The sequence below is a fragment of the Bos javanicus genome, chromosome 11, assembly GCF_032452875.1.
Source record: "Bos javanicus breed banteng chromosome 11, ARS-OSU_banteng_1.0, whole genome shotgun sequence".
In the NCBI taxonomy this organism is placed as follows: domain Eukaryota; kingdom Metazoa; phylum Chordata; class Mammalia; order Artiodactyla; family Bovidae; genus Bos; species Bos javanicus.
This window is the reverse complement of record NC_083878.1, coordinates 69009697-69029188: the sequence shown is the minus strand read 5'-3', so window position 1 is coordinate 69029188 and position 19492 is coordinate 69009697. Positions and strand designations below refer to the sequence as shown.

The following is a 19492-nucleotide window of genomic DNA, read 5'->3' as shown; positions in this document are numbered from 1 at the left end:
CCCTGGTCCCTCCACGCTGTGTGCTGTGCTTAGTTGCTGAGTCGTGTCCGACTCTTTGCGACCCCATGAACTGCAGCCCGCCAGACTCCTCTGTCCATGGGGATTCTCCAGGCAAGAATACTGGAGTGGGTTGCCATACCCTTCTCCAGGGAATCTTCCCAACCTGAGGATCGAACCAAGGTCTTCCACATTTCAGGTGGATTCTTTACCATCTGAGCCACCAGGGAAGCCTGGTCCTTCCATACAAAGAGTTTAATGAGAACTAATGGAAAGAATGGATCTCTGTGGCACTGGAGGGGAGCTGACAGGTGAGCAGAAGGAAGGGTAGAAAAGACTGGTCTTCTGCGCAGGGGTCCAACAGACATGACCTCCCCTGGGGTTACCTGCCCTAGGCTGCAGGGCTCCTGAGTGCCATTCTGATTTATCTGCAGGGATGAGCAGTGTCTCCGAGTGATTCTATACAACAGTCAAGAGACAGGGCCTGACTGATGAGTTCATCAAGATGGCTCTTGTTCGACAATGCCCAGCTTCATGTCCCAGTAGAGCCTTGTTAAGAGTGAAAGAGCTGGGGGATCTGTGTCCCCTCCGGGAGACAGTGCATAGCAAGGGGAGAGTTGCAAGGTGACCCCTGAGGGATATGCCCACCAGCGGGGAGATGGAGTGGCAGGGGAGAAATGGCTCCCAGGGGAGTGGAAGTCAGGATGGGAGGCAGAAGATCCCGGGCTTGGGTCCTAGTCCAGCCACTTGTGGCCACAGAACTAGGGCAAGTCACTGCACTGCCCAGCCCAGTCTCATCTGTCAATGCAACAGAATAGTAATAACAGGGTGTAACTGCCATGCAGACCTAGGGTTTCCTCCATTAGCTGGATGGACTGTATAGTCCACAAGGTCACAGAGTTGGACACGACTGAGCGACTTTCACTTTGGTGGTTGTTACCTTTATTGAACTGGGGGTTTGTTGAGCAAGGGATTTAAATAGTGGTAAGGAGAGGGGTAGAAGTAAAGAAGTTAGGATACTATCCTTTGCTAAGCAGTGAAGAATACTATTAGAACACGGGCTTTGGAAGCTGAAAACTTCAAGTCCAAATCCAGGCACAAATCCTGACTAGCTGTGCGATCTGGGTGAATGACTAAACCTCTCTGAACCCGTTTCTTCCATTGTACCATGGGACAATACTTCTTATATCACAGAGATTCTTGCAAGAACTACAAGGGAAAAAATATCTATCAGTACCATTCTGGGTATGCAGTAGACACTTGATAGATAGTAAGTGTTGTTGTTGTTGCTATGGTGGTTCTAGAGAGTTAGTGAGTTCGTGCAGAGTCCCCAGAAGCCCAGGCTCTTTGGTGAGCCCTTAGAACCAAGGAAGAAGAGAAAACAGTGAGAGTGAAAGAAGTGTCAGGAGTGTCTACTGTCCCAGTTAGATCCTTGGGGAAGCTGATGGAGCAGACAGGCTCTCAGTGCTGGGGAGGCAGTGGGGGCTGGATGGTGACTGCAAAGGATACATCCATCAGAGCCACGAGGCTGCGGCACTCATCCAAGGAGAACGGGTCCCCTGGAGGTCCTGAGCGGAAGAGCAGAAAGGACTGAGAGGTCAGAGAGGGCGGTGTTGGCCTGGTGCGGCCATGGGGATGGGGCCGGGCCAGCAGGTCCTTACCTCTTAGGAATTCCCGGTTGAGAAGGCTCTGAAGCTGCGTAGCATCAATGTCCAGCCCCTGCTCCAAATGAGGAAGGGATGCAGGAATCACATCAGTGCCCAGGAACTGAGGGGCCATGCCCGCCTGACTGTGAAAGCACTGGGGTGTCTGAGCACTTAAGTTCCCATCTCACCTTTGTCATGAAGCCTTTCCTTTTTCTTTTTGGCCACGCGGCGCGACTTGAGATCTCAGTTACCTCACCAGGGATTGAACCCGTGCCCTCAGCAGTGAAAGCATGGAATCCTAACGACCAGGGCTCCAGGGAATTCCCATGAAGCCTTTCCTGATTGCTCCAGGCCATAGCTCCCTCCCTGAACATCTGCAGTGCTGATCACTCCTGACACTTGGTTCCCGGTGAGGGTCACCTTGCATTTCTCTCTGTATTCATTATTGGGCTGAAAGCAGTGTTTGCTTCCTCCCCATCATACCAGGCACTTGGGAGCCCCTCGGGAGAAGTATTGCTGAATGAATCAATTCCGCCCTGCAGGTGTGTGTCCCCATCTGCTTCCAGAAAGATGGGAGTGAGAGAAGACACGGCTACTGTGTGTTGTGTGTGTGTGGTGAGAAGAGACACATGCCAGGAATCCAGGCTAAGAGAAGCTGCTCTCGCTGAGCACATGACTTAGCATTCATCTTCCCAGCCACAGAAGCCAGAAAGGGAGACATCACGGTTTCCCTTGGATGAAAAACAGGAAGCAACAGAGGTTGAGGGGCGAGACGCTCTTCCTGGCTTGAACTCCTGAAGGTGTTAACTGCCTTCCCTTTTCTGTTGGGGACCCTGACCAGCTTTACAGGCAGTGGCTTCCATGATGATTTTATGGAGAAGCAGAGCTGTTCCCCATGCAGGCGTTTCTCACACCCAGCCTGGTAAAAGCAAGGGCATAATGAGATGTCACCACCCTGGGAAAGCTTGTCCCATGGGAGAAGGAGCTGGCGAGAGGGCTCCAGCAGTGGCTCTGCAGAGCACCACGAGGTCAGGGGGGAGAAGATGCCTCCTTGGGGGTCTTCTGGGAACCCACATTTCTGGGGAAGGAGGCCACCTGTCTGACACAGCGAGGGCCCGAGGACTGCCCACCTGTCTTCCCGAGGCCAGCTCAGTGCGTACGGTCACCCGTATGGCTTTCTGTTTCCACACTGACATGATGACTAATGGTAAGAAGCCCATCGTGTGGAGCCCTTGGCAGCTGTTTTTCTCCTGACAAGTCAAGGATCTTTATAACAGCTTATTAAACCATTAAGAAAATCCCTTGTGCACATAGGTGGCTTGGCAGGAAGAAGGCTAGTGGTGCCTTCTGAAAGCTGGCCAGCTCCCAGGAGGAAGGGTGCCAATGGCAGTGGGAGGCGGCAGAACGGGAGAAGGGAAGATTTCCAGGGGCATTGCCGACGGCTTGTTAAAAGATTTATACATCTCACCCTCCTATAAGGAGCCCCTCCCTTTCAAAACTACACTTCACCCCAGATGTCACCTAATTGGGGCATCCCGTCTCCCCAGATCAGTTCTGGTGGCATCCAGGGAGAGAGGCCAGTCATCTTCCTCTCTAGCCTGGTAAGGACCTGGGAGAGGCTTTCTTTCCTCTCACCTCTTCATCCCTGTCCTAGGCAGGGCCCCTCATGGCCATGTTGCTAAGTACAGTACCTGCTGAGCGTACTTGTAGAAAATGCTCTGCTGGGACCCATTTTCTGGAAGACTTGCCTGGATGTAAGGAAGAACAGCCAACATCAAATTTCTGGGAAAGGGATCCCCTGTCTGATACAGTGAGGGGCCCAGAACCTCCCACTTGGAAATAAGAGGCTTCATCCAGCAACTGGATCAAACCTTAGTGGGGAATAGGAAAATGGAAGCTTGTGGAAGGAAGATGGTTGGGTCCAGCCTGGCCTCTGAAGCCTGGGCTTCTCCCCTCGTCCCTGTCCCCTTGGAGCTGTCACCAGCCCATTGTGGTATCTCTCACTCACTGGTCAGTGGTGAGACAGAAAGAAGGAGGTAGAAGCTCTTGGGGATGGGCCGTGATCCACTGAAGGCTGCCAACCAAGCCTTGAGGCACACCTACCTGCAGGGCTCTCAGGTTGAGACTGCCGTCCAGGTTCCTAGAAAACCAGGGGACAGTGTGACAAGGATGACCAGCTCACTATTCAAAGGAGGCTCATGCTTACATATGGTGGGCACCTCTGGAGGCATTGGGCATCTATGCCAAGGATATGCGTGGAGAGCCTGCAGCACAGCGGGCTGTGAAGTGGGCAGTCAGGAGACAGATGAACATTGTGATCTAATGTCCAGTCTTCAGGGCGGGCCTCCCCTGGCCTTCAAATCATTTAGTAAACTGTTCCTTTCACACCCAAATATGGGTGTTTAGTGACCCCCATTGCCAAGATGGCAAGTAAGATTTGTCTTAGGTTCCAACTCTGAGTCATGGCACAGTGACCGCATGGAATGCTGGACTGAGACAGCCTCTCTGCACTCAACTGTGAAGACTGCCATGGCAGCAGCGATACCTGCCTCGGTGCCCCAGCAGCGGGTGTGCTGTTGGTCCCAGTCTTAACTGCCGACTTGGCAGTGATTCCACATTCTGGCCACATTTCAGACAACTACCACGCATGCCATGTACCACCTTCCTGCGCATTACGGACAGCTCTGCTGATTCTTCAATGAGCCCCATCCTCGCCCACTTCCCTGTTTCTCCTCATGCTTTTTTCCTCCGCCAGAGTCCCTTGGACTACAAGAAGGTCAAACCAGTCAATCCTAGAGGAAATCAACCCTGAATATTCATTGGAAGGACTTATGCTGAATCTGAAGCTCCAATACTTTGGCCACTTGATGCAAAGAGCCAACTCATCAGAAAAGACTCTAATGCTGGGAAAGACTGAAGGCAGGAGAAGGGGACGACAGAGGATGAGATGGTTTGATGGCATCACCGACTCAATGGACGTGAATCTGGGCAAACTTTGGAAGATGGGGAAGGACAGCAAAGCCTGGTGTGCTGCAGTCCATGGGGTCGCAAAGAGTCAGACATGATTGGGCAACTGAACAACAGCACTGCCCTCCCCTTTGAAACTCTGAGTTATGTTTTTTCTCAAGGACTAGCTCACATGCCATGCCCCCAAGAAGCCTTCCTCCGGCCCTCTTGCCAGAGATGGGTCCCTCCAGTCTCCCATGTGACCCTGCCTTCCATCAAGCAACATCCCCACCCTCTTTTTTGTCTTGGCATTGGACTTGGCATTGAGTTTCTCCAGAGTGAGGGCCATGCTGTGTCCCCCACTGACAGTGCATTGCCGCACAGAATGATATGATGTGTTCTTATAAAATTAAGTAGGATAAAAACGTTTAGAATCCCAGAAGTTCTGTACCTGTCACTGTTTGGCATCTTCAGGAAGATTCGGAGCAAGAATTCAACAGCTTCTCTGCCCTCGGAGACGACCACCACGTAGGTCCCGGGGCTCAGACTGAAGCACTCTGTGAGGTTGCACGTGGTTTCAGACACAATGCCCTTCTCAGCAATTCTGAATTGGGAGAAGAAGGTGGATGGCAATCTGTCTTGGAAGTGCTGGAACTAGAGGAGATGGGATGTTGGTGAGAAACCCCCTATGTCTATGGGCCCCAGACACTGGGAGAGAACCCCCACCTCCCAGGCCCCTCACTATCCCTCAGAACAGCCCTACAGGCCCTGAAAAGGGAGACACAGTTGCTTACCTGAAGTCTCAAAATGCAATAGAGTTCAGACTGTTATTTAATATAGATGCTAACACTGCAATGAATGCAAGGAAATATGGTACATGGTTTTACCTCATTAAATCTTACAGCATCCTGGGCTTCTGGGTTTATCGCTCTGCTTATATATAAAGACGAATTCCATGAAAACTAGTGAGATTCTTCCAGTCCTAGATTACCTTCAGAGCCCCTCAAGTCCCTTCTCCCTGGGCTCTTTTGCAAAGCGCTCTTGGACCCCTGAAGCACTTGCAGCTGGGGGCCTTTCACTCCCTCTGGTCCTTCCAGTGAAGTCCTGAAATGCCTTCTCACTGGAGAATAATAGGCCCTGATCATTTTCCTTTTATTTCAATATTTGCTTAGAGACAAAACAATAAATATAATGCAGTTCCTATTACCGGATGTCACATACCTATTACATAATAAAAACCCTTTACTAAATAAATTTTCCCCAATACAGTTGAGATTGGGATTCCATTTAGAATGATCACGCAGCGTGAAATGACTACTTGTGAGCTCTGCCTTGGGGGGAAACTGAGACGGGAGAGGTTCTCTGCAGGGGCTGGGGACCAGGCTGGGCTGTACGAGGAGACCACGGTGGCTATTGAGCAGCAGGGAGCTCGGCTGAGGCTCCACAGTGGTTCTGCTGACAGCAGCAGCAGCCCCAGTAGGTTTGGAGCCTACCTCGCTTGGGCCTTTCTGGCAAAATCAACAATGAGATCAGTTCTCCAGAGTCAGCACTGTTCAGCGTGCGTGTGTGTGTGTGTGTGTGCGCACACACACAGGGGGAGGCAGTATGTACAGAGGTGTGTGGGCTTTGAGCCTCCTACAATCACAAGACCTGACCCTGTAATTCCAGGGAAGGGGCTCATGCCTTTTCTTTAATCAAGTCCTCATTTCATTCTCCAGCTGTGAGAACTAGAACCCTGACCTGTTTCTTGCACTTGAGTGCTGCCCTTGAAGTCCTTCCAGAAGTTCTAATTTCATGACTGGTATGCTGAGAACCAGAGTCAGACCCTAAATGCAGCTCTGTGGCTGTGCCGCCACTGTGACAGACAGGCCTTGCTGTCTGCAGTCTGCCTGGGCTTCTGTGTGTCTCCTGCTCAGAGGCTCTTATCCCAGCCTCTGTCTCTCCATCGCGGCACCTCTGGGAGGTCTGGAGGAGGGTCCCTGGACCTGCCAGCAGGCTGCAGTCACTACTCATTGACTGTGGCTCCACGCTGCTCCATCTCTTCTCCCTTCCATCCTCGGTCTGGTCACATGCACCTCCCTTTGGCAATAACAGCACTACAGAGCACACATCTATTTAAGTGGTCTGAGTACCTGTGAGGTTAGGTTTCCCAAACTCTGTCTTTCCTTCTCCATCCTTACCCATATTTGGGTCACCTTTCACCCATGCCAAGCCACAATATTTACTGGGGTGGGGGGTGGGGTCATAGTGGTGGCAGCAGCTAGCAGGAGGGTGGTGGCGGTGATGTGGTTGTAAGAAGGGTTGGAGGACATGCCTTGAGCTTGTATTTGCGTTGCATGCATCCTAGTTGTGGTGGGTTTGGGGGCTGAAAAAGAATACAAGAGGCTAAAAATACCCATTAGTCCTGTCTCTCGTCTTAGAAGGAATCAGCAGCATCAATCTTATCTATCAGGGGCCAAATGTTGAGGATGTTTTCATGGTTGCAGCCTCTCTGGGACGTCAAGCCAGAGAACAACCCAAGGAATCCAGCTTTAGATGAGCACAGCTGAAATATTTCCTGTGTTGTTGACCTGTTTGGAAGTTCTAAGCTTATGTCTGCTGCAGGACATAGCAAGACTGAACTGGCAGCCACCCAACAGCGAGAGACACATGGAGGTCAAGGGTGTTGGAAGAGGCATAGCAGTAACGACAGATGGCAAGGGCGGTGGCCATACCTGATAGTCGACCTGTGGGAAGAGAAGAAAGGCAGGTTCAGGAACCCAAACAAAAACCCAAAGGTGAGTAGATCCGAGCAGCCCAGCCCAGGGCTCTGTGTTCCTTTTTCTTGCACGCCCAGCCTGTTCCCTGGAACACCCAGGGGGTGAATGGGGACCATCACTCTTTCCCCATGTGAAGCTGCAAGAAAGGAAAGCCAGCTGCTGTAGAGACCTGAAGGGAAGGAAATCAAGGGTGGGGGAGGTGTTTGAGGAGAGGAGAGTCTTCCTTTATCATCTCAGCTTGGTTACTCTTCACAGCAATGATGATAAACTTGAGAGGAAAAGGTAAATGGTGATGGGGACTGGAAGGAAGACAGAACCTGGATCAAGTGTAAATTCTCCAGCTCTGGAGCTCCAATGAGAAGGAAACTTGTTCTGTCAGATTACTGTAAAGCATGATGGGAGTTTGTTCTAATGTCCCCACCCCACTGCATCCCAGCGTTTGTAGGGATGTATGTGTGTGTCTGGGGAAATGTCTATGTTCCACTCTGCCCATGTTGTAGAAGGAAGCACTGAAGATGGAGTCCCATTTTTGAGCCACTTCAGGGTTTACAAAGTAATTCCATGTAATGTATTGGATTGTCACAGTAATCCCAAGCAAAAGGTAGGCTCCTTATTCTATGAGTGTGGAAACTGAGGCTCTGCGGTCTCAGTAGCAGAGGTGAGAAGACAGAAAGCTGTGTTGCTTCCTTTTCAATTAATACCCACCACCTCCAGGCACTGTATTTCATGTTGGCATGGGTTTCAGTTCTATTCTACTGCTGATCCTTGGCTCCACTTAGGTGTATAGACCATTTGACTTGCCTTCTTCAGACATCTCTGGACCTCAGGGGTGAGCTGGAAGGGAGGCGGAAAGTCCAGCCTCGGGGAAGATGAAGCTTGTCCACCCTTCCCTTTTTCCTTTCGGTCTTCTCCCTGCCTATTTGCATATCACCCATGTTTGGTTTGCTACAAGGCAGAGCCATGCTCCCATAGCACTTGGAGGGTCACAAGCCCATGCCAAGGTGGCAGCCCTGTACCCACAACACCACTGGAGCCCTGGAGACTTCAAAACATAGTTGCTGGCATTAACATGGCTTATTTCTCAGCAGAACTGTGGAAGGACCCCACAAGTGTCTCTCGAGTTGTCAAGGTCTGGACTCAATCCAGGATCCTCCAAGATGCAGTGGGATCTCCAGGGAGCCTGAGGAGCTCATGAGTCTACACATTGTTGTTGTTTAGTTGCCAAGTCCTGTCTGACTCTTTTGCGACCCTGTGGACTGTAGCCCACCAGGCTCCTCTGTCCATGGGATTTCCCAGCCAAGAATACTGGAGTGGGTTGCCATTTCCTTCTCCAGGGGATCTTCCTGACCTAGGGATCAAACCCATGTCTCCTGCATTGGCAGGCAGATTCTTTACCACTGAACCTCCTGGGAAGCTGAGGTCTGCATGACCCTTCAGCAAGGTGGGCAGATGAGAAATAAGGCAGCCCCAGTGTTCTTGCCTGGAGAATCCCAGGGACTGGGGAGCCTGGTGGGCTGCAGTCTATGGGGTCGCACAGAGTCAGACATGACTGAAGCAACTTAGCAGCAGCAGCAGTTGGAAAGTAGACAAACGGGCTTGGCAACATTTAGAAAACAGATATGATTAAAATCTTGTTCCTGAACCATAAAGACTCTGGGCAAATCAGTAAACACAAGGCTGCTACATTGTCTGGCTCTGGGGCAACCTAGAATCATAGATGACAATACAAAGTACACACCCAACTTCTGTGCAATGGGGACAGCCCCCATATCCTCTCTGGACTTCTCACATTAGGAAACAGAAGAGTAGGCTGAAATATTTTTAGTAGCCCTGTCTGGTCCTGAACTGTAAAAGTCTGACTGGGTATACCAGATGCCTCATTCCATCCCAGCCTTTCCCAACTCCTTTTGTTTTGTTTTTCTCATAGGTGGGGAGCTGGGGGACTTTGAAGTTGAGAGTCCTCTTAGGAGGCACCTGAATCAATTGGGATCCTGGGCCAAACACAGTGGAAACCAATCTAGGGTGAAGTGAGCAAAAAGTCATTTATGGAAAGGAAAGTCACAGAGTCAATGGGAAATCTAAAGAATGCAGCTTGGAAGGTGGGCAGGAATGAAAAGAGGTGGCTACACAGCTGGGCACCACCACCGGATCTGACTGCATTGCTGCTCATGGGCCCAAAGATTTGCTGTAAAGAATCCTTCAGCTGACCCCACGTCCTTTAGTTACTTTCTCAAGACTCGAGCCCTAGAGTGACCAAGAATATCTGATTGGACAAGCCTGGCCCAACAGTCTACTCCTTTGTATCCAAGGGCTGGGAGAGGCAATATTTGACCTCTTTGCTGCAGTGGGAGACCAGGCCCTGCCTAGTCCCCGCCCACATGGAAAGGGTTCACATGTACCCAGTGGTGATGAAAAGGACACCTGTCCACTACAGCATCCAACGATGTTCTTTTGATAGTCTCTGCTGGTTTGAGGCACCTCAAATGTATGGTCTTTTCCATTGATTTCATGCAACTAGAAGTGGAAATGTGTTCAGAGATAACAAGATCCAAAAGGTTCTCCACCTTCTAGAACCAGAAGCATTGTTTTTCTTTGCACTGTGAGCATCACCAGAAAGGCACATGCCTAAGTCCTGCTGAGAGCTTTGGTCCTGGGGCCACAAGTTCTGGTCTCAGGCACACCCCTGTCACCATCTTGCTGCACCTTGGGTGGGACATTCATTCTCCCTGACCTGTGACTTCCATATCTATAAAAGCAGGTGTACTAGGGTTTTTGAGACAATGAATGTGAACACACTTGGAACTCTGAAGTTCTCTATCAGCAAGGCCTTCCTATTAGAGTGAACCATAGCCAGTACACAGGACTGTTTCAGGACCCAGGAGTTCTGCCTGTCCATGAGGGGGCTGAGGCCCTAGATGTGAATATTGCCTTAGTCTCGGCTAACATTCCTGGGCTCCATCCTAAAGATGCCATAATCAGAGCTCCAGTCACACAGATGATGGGTGTACTGAAGGCCTGAGAGACATCTGGTGCCCAGTTCCCAGTTCTGCCATTAACTCTGACAATGTCACTTCACCTCTGACATGGGGACAGAGGATCCCAGCATCGGATGTTTGTGCAGAGAGGCTGCAGGGTGTATGCTTTGAGGACCCTTCACTTGATCTTTGGGATGCATTAAATTATTTGGGAAAGGAGAAGGGATCAAGGGTGTCAGATTTTCTTTCATAACTCCTTTATTTTACATGGTATTTTTTTTAAAAAAGAATTCCCTGATCATCTACTCACAGTTAGGGTGTGTGCAGGTGAGTATGAGTAGGCGAGGGAAGGAGATGACCCCTTCAGAGCTGAAGGGCTGGCTGGGAGAACCATGAGAGGGGAGGGGAAGGGAGGGGAGGTTGGGTAGAGAGGAAGGCCTGGCCTTGGATGAGTGGCCAAGCAGATGCTTGTAAGCCAACCATGGAATTCCACCAGACTTTAGTTTCAGTGTGAGAGAAAAATGTACCTCCCAGATGTATACCCAGGACTGTTTTTTTCCTTAAACTCCTCCCAGAGTGTAATCAATGATCCTCAAACATTCCTGGGTATACGAAGTCTCCAGAGAGCTCATTACAATGCAGACTTTCAGGCTCTGCCCAGGGGAATTGACTGGGACTCAGCAGGTTGGAGGGTGGTCCTGGGAATATGCACTGTTACAACTGCTGGCCTTGGACCAGATTACTTTTTGAGGAACAAGCATTAGAGCCACCAGCATACCAGGAAATTGTGACAAGTGACAAGGACAGGAGGTGTGTCCCATTGCACTCTTCTGTCTCAGGTTTTCCTGCAAATTTATAGACTCGAACCAGGTGAACTCAATTGCCCTTTTGGTTTTATCTCTGAGTCTGTTGCCAAGTGAAATTTCCCAGGCTAGTCAGTTGCTTTCTCCACCCGAGGTGTATGGAAATGTCCCCAAAGGGCAAGCCCTGAAACATACTGTCTTACCTTGAACACCTCATACTTCAGGGGAAATGTCCTGTCTTTTGCCTTTAAATTTTGTGGCCCAATGTTGAAGGACATGATGACATTGTTGTTTTCCATGCTGTCTGGCACAGAGAAGATGTATTGCATGCCCCTCTGGTATCCTGCATGAAAAACAGCAGTGATTGGACCTCAGCTTGTCCCTGGGGTTCTGGGATGGGACCATGATCACTTCAGAGAGCCAAGCCCAGTTCAGTGGGTTGTGGAAGAAACTCTGGATGTGAAGACCTACGACCAGGGTTCCAGTCCCCATAGTTACTAGTTGTGGCACAAGCTGCTTTATTTTGTGAGCCTTAGTCTCTTCTTAAAAACAAGGAGGGGAAGTATAGTTCCTATGTAATGAAAATGTTTCTTACACTGTAAAATGGAGGGCTATTTTTACAAAAGGCTTCCCTGGTGGCTCCATGGTAAAGAATTCGCTTGCCAATGCAGGAGATGTGGGTTCAATCCCGGATTTGGGACGATCCCCTGGAGAAGGAAATGGCAATCTACCCCAGTATTCTTGGCTAGGAAATCTCATGGACAGAGAAGCCAGGTGGGCTATAGTCCATGGGGTCGCAGAGTCAGACATGACTTATGACTAAACATAAACAATTTTTATAATAAGTGGGATTCCAGAGGCCTCAGGTATATATGAGCTTATGCACTGGGGACAACCATGGAGCCATGAAATGATGTCAAACCCCCAAGCACACATGAAGACAGAGGAAGAGAGGCTGAGAGATGTCAATTCATAGAACTCTGCTACCCAAGTGTCCTCACCAAAGCCAGAGGGAGATCACTAATGTGAAAACCATTAGATTCAAATGCGTGGGAGATAACATATGAAAAATAAATGAAGATAAATCAAGATAGAGATGAATTAGTAAACCTCAGAAGGTTAAGGCACAATTGGGAAGCTCTGAAAGGCAAAGAGGGAGACATATATGACCTCACAGCTTTGTGAGGATCAAAGATGATACACTCAAGTGTACTTAGCAGCACATAGCCGGTGCTGTTGGCTGCCTCCCTGCCCTCTCTCCCTTGTAAGGAATTACTAAAGATGGCGGCAATGTATAATTCTGGTTAGTTCCTCGCCCTGCACTATATCTAGGGAAGAGTGCTTTAGCCCCACAGTTGGGTAGATGGAGCTCAGGAAGATTAAATCAGTCAACTTTCTGCCTAAGAGTGACTCAGTGACTTCTCAGAATCTGCCCATGGCCTCCTGGTGACTAGCTTCTCTGACCAGCAGAGTGAAAAGACGGGGGAGGGTAGGTGGTGAGATCATTCAAACACACTATTCTTGGCAGGCTGGGGCCAAGGAGAGGGAATGCGCATGTCGAGGTGCAAGTGCACACACACACACACACACACACACACACAAATACATTGTTTGCATAGCCTTTCCTATCCAGGTGTGTAATCACACTTGGGTTCATCTTCAGAGGGTGATATTTCACTCATCCATGTCACAAATGGGGAGCCAAGGCAAAGTGAGACTATGTCACTCACTCCCTTAAAATCTCATCAATAAAACTCATCTTCCAGGAGCCCAAAGACAGGCTCTGAGACGCCCACCTCTGGGACCTCAGTACAGTGCTGCAGGCTGCAAGTACCAATCAACATCAACCAACAAGGGCAGGAGTATGCTCCCTGGTGCCTGGATGAGGCTTTGTGGCTTCCAGGGGGCAGACAGAGATGACTAATTTCACTGGGAACAGTTACAGAGACTTAGGACAGAGAGACCAGAGCCACAAAGCCAAAATGTGGCAAAGACAATGGTTGAACCCAGGCCCTGACACATGTCCAGTGTTCTTCTCACAGCCCTCCCAAAGTCCTGGATAATCACTGAAGTGCAGTGGCCCCATTCTAGTCCTGGGAGGGCTGTGGGAAAGCAAAAAGCCAGGGGAGGCATAATTGAGAGCCTCCCACCCACCCCCTCCAGCAATCATTTCTCCTAGAGAAACACAGTTGTCCCTTTGGGCTGACAAAGTCCTCCCCTTCTTTAGGCTGATGGTCTAGAATCAAAGGCCCCTGAGAGCTTAAGCCAGGATAGGGCAAGAGCTGGCAGCTTCTCACCTGGTAGAATAATTACTGTCATAGCTACCTTCAGTGTTTCCTGGAATTAAGTGGTCCTTAAACATCATTTGGGACCATCTTTCATGGGGCGTGCTTCCATGGTCCAGGCTGATTGGAACTTGGTTACATATAAACAGGCCGAAGAAGTTATCTCGGAAATCTTGACATGACATCCTGTTATAAACAGAGACACATCGCTTTAGTGACCACTGGTTTGTTCCTTGGGTGGAGGTTCCCATCACTTTACTGTCCCTTTGCCTGTCAACTACAGTATCCACTGATTTACCACTGTCCTACCCAAAGACCAGAACCCCATTCTGGTTCGTTTGCGGGCAAATGCCCTTCTGATTTCTCCTGGGAGGACAAGTGAAAGCGAAAGTCGCTCAGTCGTGTCCAACTCTTTGCAACCCCATGGAATAGTCCATGGAACTCTCCAGGCCAGAATACTGGACTAGTTAGCTGTTCCCTTCTCCAGGGGATCTTCCCAACCCAGGGATCCAACCCAGGTCTCCCACATTGCAGGCAGATTCTTTACCAGCTGAACCATCAGGGAAGCCCAAGGACACAGTCAAATTATGGGGAGGACAAGGACACAGTTAAATTATGGGTTCCGCAGGCCCCTTTTCTGACCAGCAAGATGACTGTCAGTCTCTTTCTGTCCTGGGTCCTATACTCTGCTAATAAAATCACCTTTCCATAGGCCCTTTGCCAAATGCACTATTGAAGTCTCGTGCTTGTGTGTGCTCAATCTCTCTGCTGTGTCCAACTCTTTGTGACCCCATGGGCTGTAGCTCGCCAGGCTCCTCTGTCCATGGGATTTTCCAGGCAAGAATACCGGAATGGGTTGTCATTTCCTTCTTCAGGGGATCTTCCTGACGTAGGGATGGAACCCACATTTCCTGTGTCTCCTGCATCGCAGGTGGAGTCTTTACCACCGAGCCATCTGGGAAGCCCTTATCAGAATACAATGGATTCCACCCCTAAAATCACACCTGTGATTAAAGTTGCAAGACTGGAAATATTTTTCCGTCTAATTTATATTTGTCCCTCTGATTCTTAATTACTTAGACCTAGTCTCTTTTTCACACACGCTAAATTTTATTTAAATATGTCGCTAAAAAAACTAGACAATTCATCAGAGAAATGTCCATCTTATCCTTTACAATGTGAGTGCAGGGCTGAGGATGTTTTTTAAATTTTTTAAAATAAAAAATTTTTAATGTTGTATTAAGGTTTAACTTATTAACAATTTTTCAATAGTTTCCGGTGGACAGCAAAGGGACTCAGCCATATATATACACGTAGCCATTCTCCCCCAACTCCCCTCCAACACCCAGCCTGCCACGTAACCCTGAGCGGAGTTCCATGTGCTATACAGTATGTCTTTGTTGGTTGTCCATTTTGAATACAGCAGTGTGTACAGGACCTTCTCAAACTTCCTAACTATCCCTTGCCCCTGGCAACCGTAAAGCTCATTCTCTAAGTCTGTGAGTCTCTTTCTGTTTTGTAAGTTCACTGTATCATTTCTTTTTAGATTCCACATATAAGGGATGTCATATATTTCTCCTTCTCTGTCTGACTTAACTTCACTCAGTATGACTCTCCAGGTCCATCCATGTTTCTGCAAATGGCATTATTTCATTCTTTTTAATGGCTGAGTCAAATTCCATCGTATATATGTACCACATCTTCTTTATCTGATGATATGTTTTAAAGCATCTAGTCTTACATAGCTGCTGAGTGATGACACTGACATCTTACTCAGAACTCCAGAGAGAAGGCTGGGAGGTTAACCTCAAGTTGCTCTTTTACGATTCATGCGAGGAAAGACTGTGGCACTCCAGGGTTCCAAAAAGATGGCAAAGAATTTACATGCCTGATAACCATGCATCCTGGTTGCCAGGAAACTGCTGATTTCAAAGCTTTAGTGCCAATATTCCTTTTCACCATTAACATCTGCTGCAAGTTCTAATACTTCAAAGCTGAAAGACCTTTCATGCAAAGAGAGAACACACAGTATCTTTTTCAAAGCTTTGGTGTCTTGGTGGAGAAAATAAGCTCCTTCTATATAGGTCTCTGCAAAGCTAATCCTCATTCTCACAAAAGTTTAGGGAAAGGGTGGGGATTGAGGGTTTGGGCTAACGGTTAAAGATTTAAAATATAATAATAATTTTTAAAGTACCAAATAATGAAATACAGTACCAAAACTCGCCATTGTCCTTATCCTCATACAGCTGGCTTTTCCGTTGGTCGTGGGTTTCCTGCCACTCTGGAGACCTGGGCGTGGAGAGACAGACCATAGGATGAGATCCCCTAGGATGTTTCATTTCAACCACACATGCCCTGACAGGGGCCCTTTGCACAGGCCTCCAGAAGTTTCCAGGTGCGAGTGGACAGTGTCACTCTACCTGACGATTCTTTCTATGCTGACAGCTTCTACACTGTCCCCAGCCTTATCCTCTTTCCTGACCTTTAGAATGATACATGCTATGCTTCATCCCTTGTCTCCACCAGAGCCCCACCATGACCTTGAAATCAACCTATTCCAAACCGTACTCACCCACTGCCTTCTCCTATTGCCCAAGTGAGAACATGAAGGGTTATTCTCTCTTGTACCCTCCACATCCAAGCCATCACCAAATATTAATGATGCCTTGATTCTACCTCCTAAACCCCTCTCAAAACCATCCAATTATTTCCATCCTTACTGCTGTGTTCAAGTTCAAGAACCCTCATCTCCCTCATGGACTGGCCTCCCAGAACTCAGCCCTGCCCACTTTCCTATTCATACTCCACACCTCCAATCAAAACGATCTTTCTAAAGCAGAAGTCTGATTATGGCAGTTCCATAAACACATGAAGCACTGCCCCACTACTCTCAGGATGAAGTTCAAACTCTGAAACAGAACTTGACCTCTGCCCACCTCTCCAGCTTTACCTGAGCAGCGACCTGTTCTCCCTGCCCTTGAACTACACACTCCAACAACAATGAATATCTTTGTTTCTTAGAAATGCTGGTCTGTTTGGTGGCCATGGCAGCACCCAACCTCCACCCCACCTTGGCCTTCACCATGATGCTCCCTCTGCCTGGAATACTCCTCATCCTTTCAGTCCTGAAGCCCAATAACTTCTATTCATTTTTCCTTCTAAAAGTTACTTCTGCTGGGAAACCTTCCTTGTCCCCACTGTGGTGCCCCTCCTTTGAGCCCGCACAGCACACTGTACCACTCCGGTCCCAGCACTGAGCACCCTCTGATACTAGTGCCTGTATATTTCTTGTCCCTCATTAGCCTCCAAGGTCCATGAGATCAGTGACATTGCTCAGCACTGCATAATATCATCCGACATAGGGCTTGAACACATGCCTTGGCATATAGTAGAAGAAGTGAAGTGAAGTCGCTCAGTCGTGTCCAACTCTTTGGGACCCCATGGACTGTAGCCTACCAGGTTCCTCCATCTATGGGATTCTCCAGGCAAGAGTACTGGAGTGGGTTGCCATTTCCTTTTCCAGGGGAACTTCCCGACCCAGGGATTGAACCTGGGTCTCCCGCATTGTAGGCAGACGCTTTACCCTCTGAGCCACAAGGGAAGCTGTCTACATTTCTTTGAGCCCCTTTTTTGGCGGGGGCGGGGGAGGGGGGGAGAGAAAAAAATACTGGAGTGGGCTGCCATTCCCTTCTCCAGCAGATCTTCCCGACCCAGGGATTGAACCCGGGTCTCCCACATTATAGGCAGATGTTTTACCGTCTGAGCCACCAGAGGAGTCGTATAGTAGAATGCTATAGTTTTATGCTGGCTTAATAAACAATTAAAGCTGTCTGCCTCATTGGGACGATGCGTTCCAGAAGCTAGTCCTAGGGTCTACAGTGAAGGATACTCTTATAGGCAGAAGGGAGTAGCTGTCCCTTCCTTTCCAGCCTGCTCCTCAAAGCAGAGGCATGCTCATAGGAGATGGGCCCCATAGGCACAAACGTGTAATGAGATCTTTCTCTGGGAGTAACTTCCAGGGTGGGTGGTGGGTCACCTCTGAGCCAGGAGAGCAAGGCAGGGATCACTCAGGCTTCTGGCTGCAGGCTGAGCCAGTCAGATGTGTTATTGTAAAATGGTAATTTTATAATTAAGTGATAATTACATTTTCTGCAGTGTGTAAGGGAAAATAAATGTAGTGTAAATCAATACGCTATTGATTCATGCAAGTTTGCCTTTAAGTGTGTGTGACTGAAATTTCTATTATGGTTGAGATTAGACCATCCGCTCTCCCGATCCGTCTCCAGTTCTTAAAAACTAGGGCGGGAATTGACCAGCGCATGGGGAACGTGAGGATGCAGCCATGCCACTTCCTTCCAGCCTGGTCATTGGTGGGGGATTGTGAACCTCAGCCCTCAGTCATGTGATCCACCAGAGAAGGGGTGGTGGGCTCCACCCCCCATTCCTGCTCTGCATACTTCTCGGCCCTGTTCAAAGGCCATGAACCTCAGGACTCTAGGGCATAAATCTAAACTTCTCAGCTGGCACCAGGCTCCCTGGCTCCAGGTTGTGACACATCTTTCTCTCTTGTTCCACTCCCCAGGCCAGCTTCCTGGCCCTTAACACACTACCAATAACTGTGGCTAGGTACAGCGGCTGACACTTCCCTCCTACCTAGGGATCACTTTCAAAGTGAGTTAATACCTTTTTTTTTTTTGGTTGAACTCCATTCAACCCCATCCATCTATCCCTGGACAGACCTGCCCGTGGGAAGCTTCTCTTCCCTCACCTCTGGGGTCCCTAGTTGCCTTCACTGGCCATTTGATCTCTAGCACAGGAAAGATTCTGATGCTGGGAGGGATTGGGGGCAGGAGGAGAAGGGGATGACAGAGGATGAGATGGCTGGATGGCATCACTGACTTGATGGACGTGAGTCTGAGTGAACTCCAGGAGTTGGTGATGGACAGGGAGGCCTGGCGTGCTGTGATTCATGGGGTCGCAAAGAGTCGGACACGACTGAGTGACTGAACTGAACTGAACTGAACAGAGACTGTGGCCAGAACATCAGCTCGTGTGAATTTCTTGCCTCTTTCACTCAAGGCGGATGTACTGCAGACACCTTCCCTTCCTCTACTCCTGCTGTCGTGGCCAGCCTCAATCAGGGATTCCGGCTAATCTGATAGCCCCGGCCACAGTGGGCAGCTTGGAGTGATGATGGGGAAGGTGGGGGGAGGGACTTGGTAGCGCTATGGATACCCCTGGGGAAGAAGAAAAGAACAGAGGTACAGTAAAAGGAGGGAGGGCGGCAGGGAACAAAATTGCTTCCAGTGGTTCGTGGTTTTGCAAGTTCATTCCCCTTCTGTCGGGGGAGGGGGGATTAGCTGCCCTTTTTACAGAGGGTATCTGAGATCACAACAGGTTTACTCTAAGTTAGGTTACCTATTTCCTCTCTCAATCTCTCTCACGTTACTACCCTCCAGCCCCACTTGTGTAGGTACCTCAGCTGTTGGGGCTCACACAGGATCCCGGGACCCACACAGTATCATACACCACAAAGCCAGGGGCACAGGGGTCAGGACGGGGACAGGGGCAACACTGGCCTTTACCTCCAGGACACGCTTCTGGAGGTAGCGTTGATGCTCACTGCTTGTTGGGCCTGTTCTCTTGTGCTCCTGAATGCTTTGCATTTCTTTTCTGATCATCTCTTCCTTGTGCTAAGCTGCCTTGGCCTCTGGACTCTTTCCATGGACCTAACACAGGTCCTCAGCGGCCTGTGGATGGGCTGGGCCTCACTGGAGGAGAGGAGCCAAGAGGAGCCAGTCTGCTGTGGCTGGCCCTCCATCCCCGCTCAGGACTGCCGTGTCATTCTTAGTCAGCAAAGGGGTGGGGACCAGGAGTTAGTCCTCCTGGCAGCTGGGAAAGGCCAGCCCAGCTTCCCAGGAACCACAGACCACACAGCGGGGGCCCCACAGGTCAGCTGGGCCAGCGAGCAGCTGCCTGGAACATGGCCACAATTAAGACTCACTTCCCCTCGTCACTCCCACCGCCAGCAAGGTGAGTCTGGACCGATAGGGCAGGAGAGACAAACACAGGTGGACTGAG

The 19492-nt window shown here is 49.5% G+C and overlaps 1 protein-coding gene across 6 annotated transcripts in view; it reads right to left on the bottom strand.

Moving 5' to 3' along the window:
• Positions 1–19492, bottom strand: part of CAPN13 (calpain 13) — a 106430-nt gene that overhangs the window by 27947 nt on the left and 58991 nt on the right. For 5 of the 6 annotated variants that reach the window (XM_061432928.1, XM_061432924.1, XM_061432923.1 and 2 more), the window contains exons 9-16: positions 15626–15700; positions 13452–13597; positions 11318–11469; positions 5041–5243; positions 3747–3783; positions 3335–3391; positions 1659–1716; positions 1507–1565 (exon numbers count right to left, since the gene is read on the bottom strand). In XM_061432928.1, the coding sequence (XP_061288912.1) occupies positions 1507–1565; positions 1659–1716; positions 3335–3391; positions 3747–3783; positions 5041–5243; positions 11318–11469; positions 13452–13597; positions 15626–15700 (787 nt within the window). Of the gene's footprint in view, positions 1–1506; positions 1566–1658; positions 1717–3334; positions 3392–3746; positions 3784–5040; positions 5244–7303; positions 7316–11317; positions 11470–13451; positions 13598–15625; positions 15701–19492 lie in introns of all 6 variants that reach the window. The other variant, XM_061432926.1, reaches the window with a different exon arrangement.